The sequence below is a fragment of the Garra rufa genome, chromosome 3 (assembly GCF_049309525.1).
Source record: "Garra rufa chromosome 3, GarRuf1.0, whole genome shotgun sequence".
In the NCBI taxonomy this organism is placed as follows: domain Eukaryota; kingdom Metazoa; phylum Chordata; class Actinopteri; order Cypriniformes; family Cyprinidae; genus Garra; species Garra rufa.
Genome location: NC_133363.1, coordinates 58,064,446 through 58,078,016, shown reverse-complemented (window position 1 = coordinate 58,078,016; position 13,571 = coordinate 58,064,446). Strand labels below are relative to the sequence as shown.

Genomic DNA, 13,571 nt, shown 5'->3' with positions numbered 1-13,571 from the left:
GAACAGGAAAATTTTCTCCTGTGTTTGCATAGGTTTATAAATGGTTTACCTTACAAATCTAATGGAATGACACAAGTTGCGTCCCCAGATGAACATTAAATCATAGATACAGTGGTGTGAAAAAGTGTTGGCCCCCTTCATGATTTTTTTTTTTTTTTTTGCATTTTGTTTTTCACACTTTAATGTTTCAGATCATCTAACACAAGTAAACACGACATGCAGTTTTTGAATAAAGTTTTTTATAATGAAGAGAAAATAAAAAAATTCAAACCCACATGGCCCTGTGTGAAAAAGTGTTTGCCCCCTAAACTTAATAACTGGTTGGGCCACCCTTAGTAGCAACAACTGCAATCAAGCGTTTGCGATAACTTGCGATGAGTCTGTTACAGCGCTGTGCAGGAATTTTGGCCCACTCATCTTGGCAGAATTTTTATAATTCAGCCACATTGGAGGGTTTTTGAGCATGAACCGCCTTTTTAAGGTCATGTCACAGCATCTCAATAGGATTCAGGTCAGGATTTTGACTAGGCCACTCCAAAGTCTTCATTTTGTTTTTCTTCAGCCATTCAGAGGTGGATTTGCTGGTGTGTTTTGAATCATTGTCCTGCTGCAGAACCCAAGTTCGCTTTAGCTTGAGGTCACGAACAGATGGCCGGACATTGTCCTTCAGGATTTTTTGGTAGACAGCAGAATTCATGGTTCCATTTATCACAGCAAGTCTTCCAGGTCCAGAAGCAGCAAATCAGCCCCAGACCATCACACTACCACCAACATATTTTACTGTTGGTATGACGTTCTTTTTCTGAAATGCTGTGTTACTTTTACGCCAGATGTAATGGGACACACACCCTCCAAAAAGTTTTGTCTCGTCAGTCGACAGAGTATTTTCCAAAAAGTTTTGAGGATCATCAAGATGTTTTCTGGCAAAACTGAGACGAGCCTTTATGTTCTTTTTGCTCAGCTGCAGTTTTAATCTTGGAACTATGCCATGCAGGCCAACTTGCCCAGTCTCTTTCTTATGGTGGCGTCATGAACACTGACCTTAACACTGAGGCAAGATGAACCTGCAAACACTTTTTCACACAGGGCATGTGAATTTGGATTTAGTTTTCCCTTCATTTAAAAACTGCGTGTTGTGTTCACTTGTGTTATCTTTGATTAATATTAAAATTTGTTTGATGATCTGAAACATTAAAGTGTGACAAAAAAAAGTTATAATAAACCCAAACTCACAACATTATACAGAGATGGAGTTGAGACACACCACAGCAGCATTTACTGTGAACGGAGCCGCTCTGAGACGCACATACTTAACCTTTATATCAGATATAAGTATTTGTTTAGTTGCATCGTAGCTTTAATAGCATTATTCTTTATGATGGGTTTAATATATCATGCAGCTTTGAAAAACGTTTTAATAGAGGGTCTGCATTTACTTCACGATTTGGTCAGTTTGGCGCAAGCCATTGTGGCGATACTCGGATGTAAAAAACAGCATGGATTGCTTGGTTAATGTCTAGACAATGGAAAAAATGTGTGTAAGTTGCTAAATCAAATAGAAAAGGACTTAGTGAGCAGGAAAGGGTGCAGTATTTTGACAATTTAAAGTTAATAGGTGATGTAGATACGTATAGCAGTATTACTTAACGGTGCCATAGAATGGAAAACTAACTTTACGCTGCACTGACGTAATTTCCGATTTTGGTGAAAAAGGCAAATTAAATATATGTTTTCCTCCATCTGTTTCCTTCCTGCTGTGTGAGCTACTCAAATGGGCTGTTTGGTGGGATAGCCAGCCAGAGCAGAGCTCATCATTATTATTCATGAACCTTCCAAATAAGGTAATAACAGAGCATTTCATTCTAGGGACAAATTCTAGGGTTGTAAATGGACTTAAACTAAAAACTGTTTCTGAATTTTTGACCTTACCTAAGCCATATACATTCTATGTAGATATCAGAGAACAATTTAAAATATTGTATCAATGCATTCTATGGCACCTTTAAGATATTAGTCTAATATTTTCACTGCCTGACCGGAAATGACACGAATGTTGTCAAGATTGTTGTCCTGGAAACCCTGATTCAGTTTGGCCAACCACAAACGCCTTTTGTTCCTCAGACAGTTTTTTGCACTCTTCTCTTGATTTGTTATAACTTTTGGCATTCTGTAGTACTCCAAATGTTTTTCCTGGTTTGACCGTTTAGTACAGGCCAAAACATGACAATAATTGATCATTTTCAGCAGCAATAATCAGCAAAATATGTGAGTTTCATTCAGTTCAGTCTATAATGCACTGCATGGATTTTTGTTTGTGAAATGCTTGACGTTGGCACATCGCAGTCAAGGATTTTTAAAAATCGAGTTGAATCAAGGAATCCTGACAGCTCTATATGTATTTGTCTGTTCCCAATGATATCATACGGCTTGAAAGATTTGAGATACAGTGCACAAATCATACTTTTATAAAGATACGGTTATTTGTGGAACTCTAAAGTTTCCATTTTATTTTGTTGACAAGAGCATCTGGCACATTTCGATAAACTCTGCTTTTCTGTTCCACCAAAAAATAAAAGTCATGCAGGTTTGGAACAGCATGACGGTACATAAATGATGACAGAATTTTAATTTTTGGGTGAACTTTCTTAAACTTTTCTTAATGCTTTCAGTAGACGTGGACTCCCTGTTTTCCATTTGGCCCACAGCAAAGAAACACAATCTCCTCGAACCAAATCAGATACAATCATCAGTATTCAATGCAGTACTGCACGGAAACTGAATTCGACAATGCTGATGAAACTTCTCTTGCGTTGCACCTAATTTGACCTTAGTCCCTGTGAGTATTAGTTAAATTGGCGTAAATGAAGCTTGTCTGTTTACTTGTGCTTGTTTACCAGAGCTACTGTGTAAAGTCGAGTTGCTTGCTTTCTCTGGCTGCTTTCCCCATTGCCCCGCTTGTGTAAACAGAATTTTGCATTAAAACTGGGCAGCTTTTCTGGTGCAGATGGCAGATTCCTAGAAGAACATCACTGTCAGAAGCACAGATTTCTGGGTAAATATTGAGGAAGGCTGAATGGGAGCTTCTAAAAAATGATTCGGTTTTCTCGCATGTTTTATATGTTGGCTGTTCATGAATTTTTATGATGCTTGTTAGAGCTTAAACATTGTAGTTTGGAGCCGTGCGCTGGCCAGTTTCTCAATCCACGTCATTTTATTGTCAGTTTCTATTCAGTTATGGAGGAAGCATGATTTGTTGGTTGAGATCCCACAGGTTTCCCGCAAAATCAGTTGCTTCTCAAAATAGTGTTACAGCTGGAGGGATGAATTTGGAAAGTGTTCATTGCAAAGTATTGTAGTGCATAATGAGTCTAATTTGGAGTCTAACTCAAGTTTTGCATTTTGCCTTTTTGTGAGTTGTGCCTCTGTTGGTTCCAACAGGAAGTTGGCTGTGACAGACAACTGGGAAGCAACGCTAAGGAGGACAACTGCGGTGTGTGCGCTGGAGACGGTTCCACCTGCCGACTGGTCCGAGGCCAAGCTCTGCCCCATGTGTCACCTGAAGAACGTAGGTATATGCAGGCATGAACACATTCTGCTTTGTTGGTGCTACACTGTTGGTTTTGTTCTTAGACTATTGCTGTTTGTTGGAACATCATGAGCAGCCAATGACAGCAACATTGGATCAACCATGACATTTGAACTAGAACTAGTTATAAATGTAGTTGGATTTTTTAAAATCATTTTTTTTGGGGGGGGGGTTGATGTGTGTGTTTGCTCTGCACAATTTGGCCCCCAAAAAACTGATTTATATATGACCATAAAAATAGTAATAAACGAAATAAGAAATATTACTATTGTAATATTTCACTGTAAAATGAAACTATTTTTTCATTAATATATACAAAATAAAATAATAATAATATTATTAAAAATATAGAAACGTTATAAAACAAAATAAAAAATATTACTATTGTAATATTTCACTACAAAATAAAAATCAGTATTTAAGAAAACAACTATAATAGCTATAATATTAATTATTATTATTGTTATTATTATTAAATATAATGTAATATAATTGTAATTTTGTTTGCATTTTTTTAAATAAAAAATAATAATATAGAAACATTAAATACATATTACTAATGTAATATCACACTGTAAAAGAAAATAATGTGTATTTAAGAAAACATCTATAATAATATTATTATTAAATATTGAACAAAATAAGAAATACCACTATTGTGATTTTAGTGTCAATTTTACATATTTTAAAATATAATACAAATTATAATTATAATAATATAGAAACATTAAACTAAATAAAATATATTTTAATATTTCAATGTAAAATTAAAAAATGAGTAATTCAGAAAACAACTAAATAATAATAATAATAATAATAATAATAATAATAATAATTATTATTATTATTATTATTATTATTATTATTATTATTATTATTATTATTATTATTATTATATACTGAACAAAATAAGATTTATTGTCAGGTTTTTGGGATTTTCAAAAATATAACAATAGTAATAATATATTAAACATTAAACCAAATAAGAAATATTACTATTGTAATATTTCACTGTAAAAAAAAAAAAAGAATTTAAGAAACCAACTATAATAATAATAATAATAATAATAATAATAATAATAATAATAATAATAATAATAATAATAATAATTATTATTATTATTATTATTATTATTATTACTATTATTAAATATTGAACAAAAGAAGAAATATTACTTTTGTGATTAAAAAATATTAAAAAAAAAAATACAGAAACATTAAAGGTCCCATATTGTACACATTTCTGGAGGTTTATTTTAGTTGTTGATGCTCTGTCAAGAAAAGGTCGATTTTGGCCCGTCTAATTAATATTCATGAGCCTCTCTTCTGATTGGTCTGTTGTTTTCTGAGTGACGCACAGCCAGGCCAACCACAGGTAACTACGGTCATGTATGCTGTAGCCCAGAGCCATAGGGAGAGCCTAGTCTGCTGATATTCAACAGGATATTTCAGAATGATCATTAATGTTTTTTCTTTTTCAAACACCGAATGCAGTAAGCTACATAACTGTTGCTTTAGTAAAGCCCCTTTCACAATACGTGCTGATTCTGGAAAATTACGGGAACGAGCGCTGTGTGAACAAAAGCCAGAACCATAAAGGCAGTGTTGTAGTGATGATGGACGTTATCATGCGACTCTTCACGACGAAAAAATACGTGCAAAGTGGAATGAAGCAGCGATCAGACAGAGCCAGCTCCTCACTATCAGCGCTGAAGCACTCCTTCATCAGGTTAGTTTCAGTTTAGTGAAATGTACGCGTCGCATTACATCTCACATTAAAATGTCATGTCTTTATGGGTTGAGTGTAAAGCATGCACAGATTCCGGAAAACAACTGTGAATGAACCAAATTGAACAATTCCGGAACAAATCATGGGACACATTATCCGCGTATTTTCCGGAATCGCTGTGTGAAAGAGGCTGAAGTTGACGTGCCTCTGGTCTCTTATATTCACGTTGTTCTGAAGCCTGTGCAATGATGTAGTTTCGACATCTATCGACTGAACAGCATTTTCTCGACTTGTTTTCGTGTTGTTGTTGCTTAGCAATGGCATGGACATGATGTTGTCTGGGTTTGACAAAAGAAGGGTGGGACGGTGGTTGGTGCTCGGGGTGGTGACCGAAGGCGGTGACTGAGTAGATCGGACGTCACATCTTTACGGAAGTCACAGTGGCTTGTGAAAAGGAAGAGCTACTTTATGCAGGCTGTGTGCAGTTTACTGTGGATTGACTGTTTTGAAACTTATATGGTAGTTACATAGACCCTAGACCTCAGTTATCATGAAGAAAGCCAGGAAATTTCGATTTTGACAATATGGGACCTTTGAACAAAATTTGAAAAATTTATTTTGTAATATTTCACTTTAAAAATAATATTTAAGAAAACAATATAATAATAATAATAATAATTATTATTATTATTATTATTATTATTATTAATATTATTATTAAATATTACTATTTTAAAATATTTTTTACATTTTTAAAAATTTAATAATATAAAAACATATAATAATAATAATATAAAAACGAAATAAGAATTATTACTATTGTATATTATAATTATTATTATTTGTATTATTATAATACAAAATGAGTATTTTTGAAAATAACTATTATTATTATTACTACAAGTATTAAACCAAAGAAATATTACTATTTTGTCATATTTTAAAATAAATGTTTACATAATATGTATATATAATTAATAACACAACTGGTTTCTAAACGCTTTTCATTGCAAGTTTAGGAAGATGGTTGGCGCATGTTGTGTTCCCAAATGCATATTATAAGCAACCCAAACTCAGAGCAGATGCAGAAATGAGCTATTCGTGTGGAGCAGCATTAAGTATGAACCGAGCCATGCTGAGACACTGAAAACACTGGATCAAGAGCTGCTCACATGTAAATAAATACAGCGCTTAACACAGCTAATTTAATTTAAGCAGATTTGATATTCACGATTTTTGGTGACAAGATGCTATACATTTAAATGGGTCTGAATGCTTTCTTGAATGTTTATTGCTGTATCAAATCAAATAATCCTCAAGGTTCAGAAACACTCTAAAGCCATAAACTGCTATGTGTTTTAAGCAGACTCACATTCCCTGTGGTCTTCAGTTAGCGCAAGCATTGGCAGCTTTATTTGCCTGCTTAATTTATGTGAATGCCAGCAGACGGCTTGTTTGCATTCTGGGACTGAAGATAGACTTATTGATTCCCTTTAAAGCTTGTGAGGGAATCTCAGTCCATTTGTGAGAAATAACACACTTCATGCTGCGGCTCCTGCTTGTAAATAGCTAGTTGTCATTTATTTAAGATTATTACCCAAATACTCAGTTTGTGTTTCTGTCTGCTGGGCAAGTATTGGCTTTTTAGGCAGGAGGCCACCGCTGAAATCACGTCTGTTTGAAAATATCAAATAACAGAGCCGTTTAATGTACCAACCACACCCCAAATTAATTAAGACAGCTAATTTTTATTTCTGCACACGGTGCGGCCGAATGTTGCCTTTAAACATTCCAGCCCGAAGCTATTTCTGTGGCACTTTGTTCTCGCCTTGACTTTTATATTGGTTTTGGGAAGATTCTGCTGCGTACTGTGTTTGGTGGCTGCCGAGGATTTTTCCCCGTCCAGAAATTCCTTTGTCTTACAGCAAAATGCTCCAGCGACTTTGATTACGGTGCTGATCCAAAGCCTAGTTGGCTGCGCAGGCAGCATTTTAAGGCATCGTAAGCACACTTCCCACGCAAAGCCTGTTCCAAAGCGTAGGAAGCGTGACTATACTGACTTTTAGATACCTTTGGCAACATCACATGTGGAAAACTGCATGACGATGAGCCCATCTGAGACGGATGACACAAGACAAGTTCATTAGAGACATACACTGCTGCTCGAAAGTTTAGGGTTGGTAAGATTTTAAAAGTTTTAAATAATGTCTTATGTAATATTGACGGGAAAAAAACTGTAATATTGTGACATAATACAATTTAAACTAACTGTCTCTATGTGAATATATTCATTAAAATGTAATTAGGTTGGCTTGAGAAAGTTGCTAGCAACGTGAGTAACTTGTTAATCATTCTAGCAACATGCTATTAACTTGTTAATCATGCTAATAACATGTTAATCATGCTAGCAACATTCTAATAACTTGTTAATCATGCTAACATGCTGATCATGCTAGAATCATGCTATTAACTTGTTAATCGTGTTAACAACATGCTAATATCATGCTAATCAGGTTAGCAACATGCTAGTAACTTGTTAATCATGTTAATAACATGCTAATCATGTTAGCAACATGCTATTAACTTGTTAATCATGCCTAACATGCTGATCGTGCTAGAATCATGCTATTAACTTGTTAATCATGCTAATAACATGTTAATCATGCTAGCAACATTCTAATAACTTGTTAATCATGCTAACATGCTGATCATGCTAGAATCATGCTATTAACTTGTTAATCGTGTTAACAACATGCTAATATCATGCTAATCAGGTTAGTAACATGCTATTAACTTGTTAATCGTGTTAACAACATGCTAATATCATGCTAATCAGGTTAACAACATGCTATTAACTTGTTAATCATGTTAATAACATGCTAATCATGTTAGCAACATGCTATTAACTTGTTAATCATGTTAATAACATGCTAATCATGTTAGCAACATGCTAGTAACTTGTTAATCGTGTTAACAACATGCTAGTATCATGCTAATCATTCTAGCAACATGCTATTAACTTGTTAATCATGTTAATATCATGCTAATCATGTTAGCAACATGCTATTAACTTGTTAATCATGTTAATAACATGCTAATCATGTTAGCAACATGCTAGTAACTTGTTAATCATGCCTAACATGCTGATCATGCTAGAATCATGCTAGTAACTTGTTAATCATGCTAATAACATGCTAATCATGCTAGCAACATTCTAATAACTTGTTAATCATGCTAACATGCTGATCATGCTAGAATCATGCTATTAACTTGTTAATCGTGTTAACAACATGCTAATATCATGCTAATCATTCTAGCAACATGCTATTAACTTGTTAATCATGTTAATAATATGCTAATCATGTTAGCAACATGCTATTAATTTGTTAAGCATGCTAATAACATGCTAATCATGTTAGCAAAATGCTATTAATTTGTTAAGCATGCTAATAACATGCTAATCATGCTAGTAACATGCGAGTAACTTGTTAATCATGTTGATGACATGCTAATCATGCTAGCAACATTCTAATAACTTGTTAATCATGCTAACATGCTGATCATGCTAGAATCATGCTATTAACTTGTTAATCGTGTTAACAACATGCTAATCATGTTAGCAACATGCTATTAATTTGTTAATCATGTTAATAACATGCTAATCATTTTAGCAACATGCTAGTAACTTGTTAATCATGCCTAACATGCTGATCATGCTAGAATCATGCTAGTAACTTGTTAATCATGCTAATAACATGCTAATCATGCTAGTAACATGCGAGTAACTTGTTAATCATTTAGATGACATGCTAATCATGCTAGCAACATTCTAATAACTTGTTAATCGTGTTAACAAAATGCTAGTATCATGCTAATCATGTTAGCAACATGCTATTAACTTGTTAATCATGTTAATAACATGCTAATCATTTTAGCAACATGCTAGTAACTTGTTAATCATGCCTAACATGCTGATCATGCTAGAATCATGCTAGTAACTTGTTAATCATGCTAATAACATGCTAATCATGCTAGTAACATGCGAGTAACTTGTTAATCATGTAGATGACATGCTAATCATGCTAGCAACATTCTAATAACTTGTTAATCATGCTAACATGCTGATCGTGCTAGAATCATGCTATTAACTTGTTAATCGTGTTAACAACATGCTAATCATGTTAGCAACATGCTATTAATTTGTTAATCATGTAGATGACATGCTAATCATTTTAGCAACAGGCTAGTAACTTGTTAATAATGCTAACATGCTGATCATGCTAGAATCATGCTAGTAACTTGTTAATCATGCTAATAACATGCTAATCATGCTAGTAACATGCTAGTAACTTGTTAATCGTGTTAACAACATGCTAATCATGTTAGCAACATGCTATTAATTTGTTAATCATGTTAATATCATGCTAATCATGTTAGCAACATGCTATTAACTTGTTAATCATGCTAATAACATGTTAATCATGCTAGCAACATGCTAGTAACTTGTTAATCATGCTAACTTGCTGATCATGTTAAAATCATGCTAGTAACTTGTTAATCGTGTTAACAACATGTTAGTAACATGCTAATCATTCTAGCAACATGCTATTAACTTGTTAATCATGCTAATAACATGCTAATCATGCTAGCAACATGCTAGTAACATGCTAATTATGTTAGAACCATGTTATTAACTTGTTTATCATGCTATCTAATAACTTGTTAATCATGGTAGCAACATGCTAGTAACACATTAATCATGCTAATAACATGCTAATCATGTTAGAATCATGTTAGTAACTTGTTAATCATGCTAGCAAAATGCTAGTAACTTGTTAATCATAGTAACAACATGCTAATCATGTTAGAATCATGCCATTAACTTGTTAATCATGCTAGCAACATGCTAGTAACTGGTTCATCATGTTAGCAACATGCTAGTAATTTGCTAATCATGCTAACAACATGCTAATCATGTTTAAAACATGCTAGCAACGTGCTAGTAACATGCTAACCATGCTAACAACATGCTAGTAACATGCTAATCATGTTAAAGACATGCTAGCATCAGGCTAGTAACATGTTAACCATGCTAATAACATGTTAGTAACAATAACCATGCTAGTAACTTGTTAATCATAGTAACAACATGCTAGTAACTTGTTAATTATGCTAGTAACTTGTTAGTCATGCTAGAATCATGTTAGTAACATGTTAATAATGCTAACAACATGCTAGTAACATGCTAATCATGTTAAAAACATGCTAGCAACAGGCTAGTAACTTGTTAATAATGTTAATAACATGCTAATCATGTTAGCAACATGCTAGTAACTTCCTAATCGTGTTAGAAACACGTTAACATGCTAACTTCATGTTCATTTTATATTCCAAACATGCTAATTATACAAGAAAAATAATTTTCAACATGCTAATCCTGTTAGCAACATGCTAAGCATACTATAAATATGTTAGTAACATGCTAACTAAATTTTAATATAGTAAGCAAAATGCTAATCATGCTATGAACATGCTAGCAACATGCCGTTAATCATCTATCTACCTACATTTTCAAACTTCAAGCTTTTATAACTGCTTTAAACTTTCAAGCTAGGCTTTCTAAAGCAAACCTAAAGTTTGTCTTGACAAACTTTTTTGTGTAGTTTATTCCTGTGATGCAAAGATGAATTTTAAGCATCCTTACTCCAGTCTTTATTGTCACATGATTCTTTAGAAATCATTCTAATAATTTCTGGGTTTTGTCAGTATTCAAAACAGTTGTGCTGCATAATATTTTTATGGACATTGTAAATTTAAATTTGAATTTGAATTTGTTGAATAGAATTTCTCTTTTTTTTCCTTTACTATCACTTTTGATCAATTGAATAGATCCTTGTTGAATAGAAGTATTAATTTTTGTATTTTAAATAAATAAATAAATAAATAGATAGATAATACTGCCCTACAAAGCAAAAAGCCAGTAACTACGCCGAGTGCTGAACTACGCCGAGTGCCTGTTATCCAATGTTAAAACCGTCCCGTGAGGATGCCGCGAAATCACACACATTTGAGATAAGATATTTTGTCACATAACAAAGGATGCCTTGAAAATGATAATAACAAATTTTTGACCAAAAATGCAGTTACTGCCTTTTTGCTTTGTAGGGCAGAATACTAACCCCAAACCTTTAAATGGCAGTGTACATAATTCCTTCAATATTGTACTATTATGTGGGTGTTTTGTGGTTTTATATGCTTTGTAGAATATGACACTGTTAGCTTAGCTACACGCTAACACCAAATTCTATTGAATCAATTGTCTTATAGGTCATAGATCATTTGAGATCTGTTTTATTTTGGTTCATGCTTCCTCAGAAGGCATCTGACTAAGTAGGCAGTGGAAATCAAGGCAGCTCACTAGGTTTTGGAACGGAGCCTGAGCGACTGGAACTTTTCTCCTGACCAAAACGTTTTCACACAATCATGCTATTCATTTTCAAAGCCTGTTAAAGCAAAAACGAGGTAACTCGATCCAAACAAGTTATGCATTCTTTAATAAAAGCCGTCTCACTAATAATTCACATGCGTGGCACTGACATGTAGGCTTCTCGTAAGTCGTCATGAGGTCTCCAGATGGAAGTCCGGCGATCGGATAGGTCATTCCCCAAAAGGTTTCAATCCGGGCTGGATGACGGTCAGGATTCCAGAGCGTGGATCTGTTAATATTAAAATGCAATAAAGTTGCTAATGAGCCTCTGGCTCTTATAATTCATTCCTTTCACTCTGCAGTGACTCATTTCTGCATTTTTGAAAGAAAACCGAAAGAAACACAGATGCATTATGGGAGCCTTTGTGTGATTTTTAATTTCATTGCATCTTTGTGGAGCAGTTAGTCACATTAGATGACTTTTTCCCCCCATCGTTATAAACAAATTTCAAGTCACACTTGCATGGTTGGGTTAGTTTTAAAACGAGGGCAATTACGTCTTGGGTATTTTTATTGGTAATTTTGAAACGCAGCATTGTTTGAGCATTTTTTGCCCTGTTTACAACTGACTGGTGTCTGAAACGTTATTTCATTATAGCAATAAATTCCAGAACTTTCTAAATATGTTTCCAAAAGAAAATATTTTGGGGCTCCCAAGGCGCTGGCCCATTTCCAAGCACCTATAATTGCTGGATGGAGTGAGCAATTGCTGAGTGAAGGGAAAAACACCTCTTTTCCTGCACTAATTCCCGCTAATGCAATAAACGGCATTAACACTTAGCATCTACACAAACCGCTCACTTTATATTAGAGCCCAAATTTCCTCAGTCAAAACTGTCAAAGAACTTATTAAGGAAGCTACTTTGAAAGCTGTAGCTTGCCAAGCTAATTGTGTTTGCTGTTGAAACCAAAAGCACTTTTGGCCCTGTGGACTTGAAAGACGTTTTAGTTACTTTATTTGTGTACTAAAATGTCCAAGGGCTGCCATGCATAAATACTATATATAACAGAATGTCATTCCTTTACATTTTCTTCGGAAGATCATGAACATTCGCATCATGTCTCAAAGGAGACATGGGATTCCTATTCCCACAAGTTAAAGTAATTTTTAAGAGTCTTCAGGAACATATTTTTTTTTAAATTCCTCAATGGTTGTGTAAAGCAACACCCTTTTTACCTTGTCAAAAACAGCTCTGTTCACAGTAAGCCGTTTCGATGCATGGCTCTTTAAATGCTATTGTGCTACTAATCCACTGCATTCTCAGTGACTCTCATGTTGTGAGAAAATGAAGACTCTTAAAAATAAAGGTCAAAAGGTCATGAAGAACCTTAAACGTCCATGGAACCTTTCAACTGCAAAAAAAGGTTCTTAATTGTCTAAAAAGTTTCTTTAGATTTTTAAAAGGTTCTTCAAATTGGTTCTTTTATGAGCCGTTCTTTGAGTGGTTCTTTGGGGAATCACTGCAAAAATGACTTGATAATTGAGACTTTTTAGGTTTTTGGTAATTAAAAAGAAGTTAATGGATTTGTTTTACATGTTTCAATACAAATTTAACTTAAATTAAATTTAAATTTAAAGTTAAATTGTTGTGACCATTGAAGAAATTTGTAAATACATTCAAATATTATTTTTTATGAAATTACATCTTGATTGGAAATGATAAATAGTCTGACAATAAAAAATATTCTGTGAGCGAGTGATATTTACATTAATTTTTAGTTGTTGTTTTTTTTTTGTTTATGCGTGTTTCATATTTTTTATCAAATAT

General features: G+C 33.8%; 1 protein-coding gene across 1 annotated transcript in view; it reads left to right on the top strand.

Annotated features, from left to right (window-relative positions):
- Positions 1 to 13,571, top strand: part of LOC141331679 (ADAMTS-like protein 3) — a 102,366-nt gene that overhangs the window by 56,303 nt on the left and 32,492 nt on the right. The window contains exon 5 of the mRNA XM_073836716.1: positions 3,439 to 3,565. Coding sequence (XP_073692817.1) covers positions 3,439 to 3,565 — 127 coding nt within the window. The remainder of the gene's footprint in view (positions 1 to 3,438; positions 3,566 to 13,571) is intronic.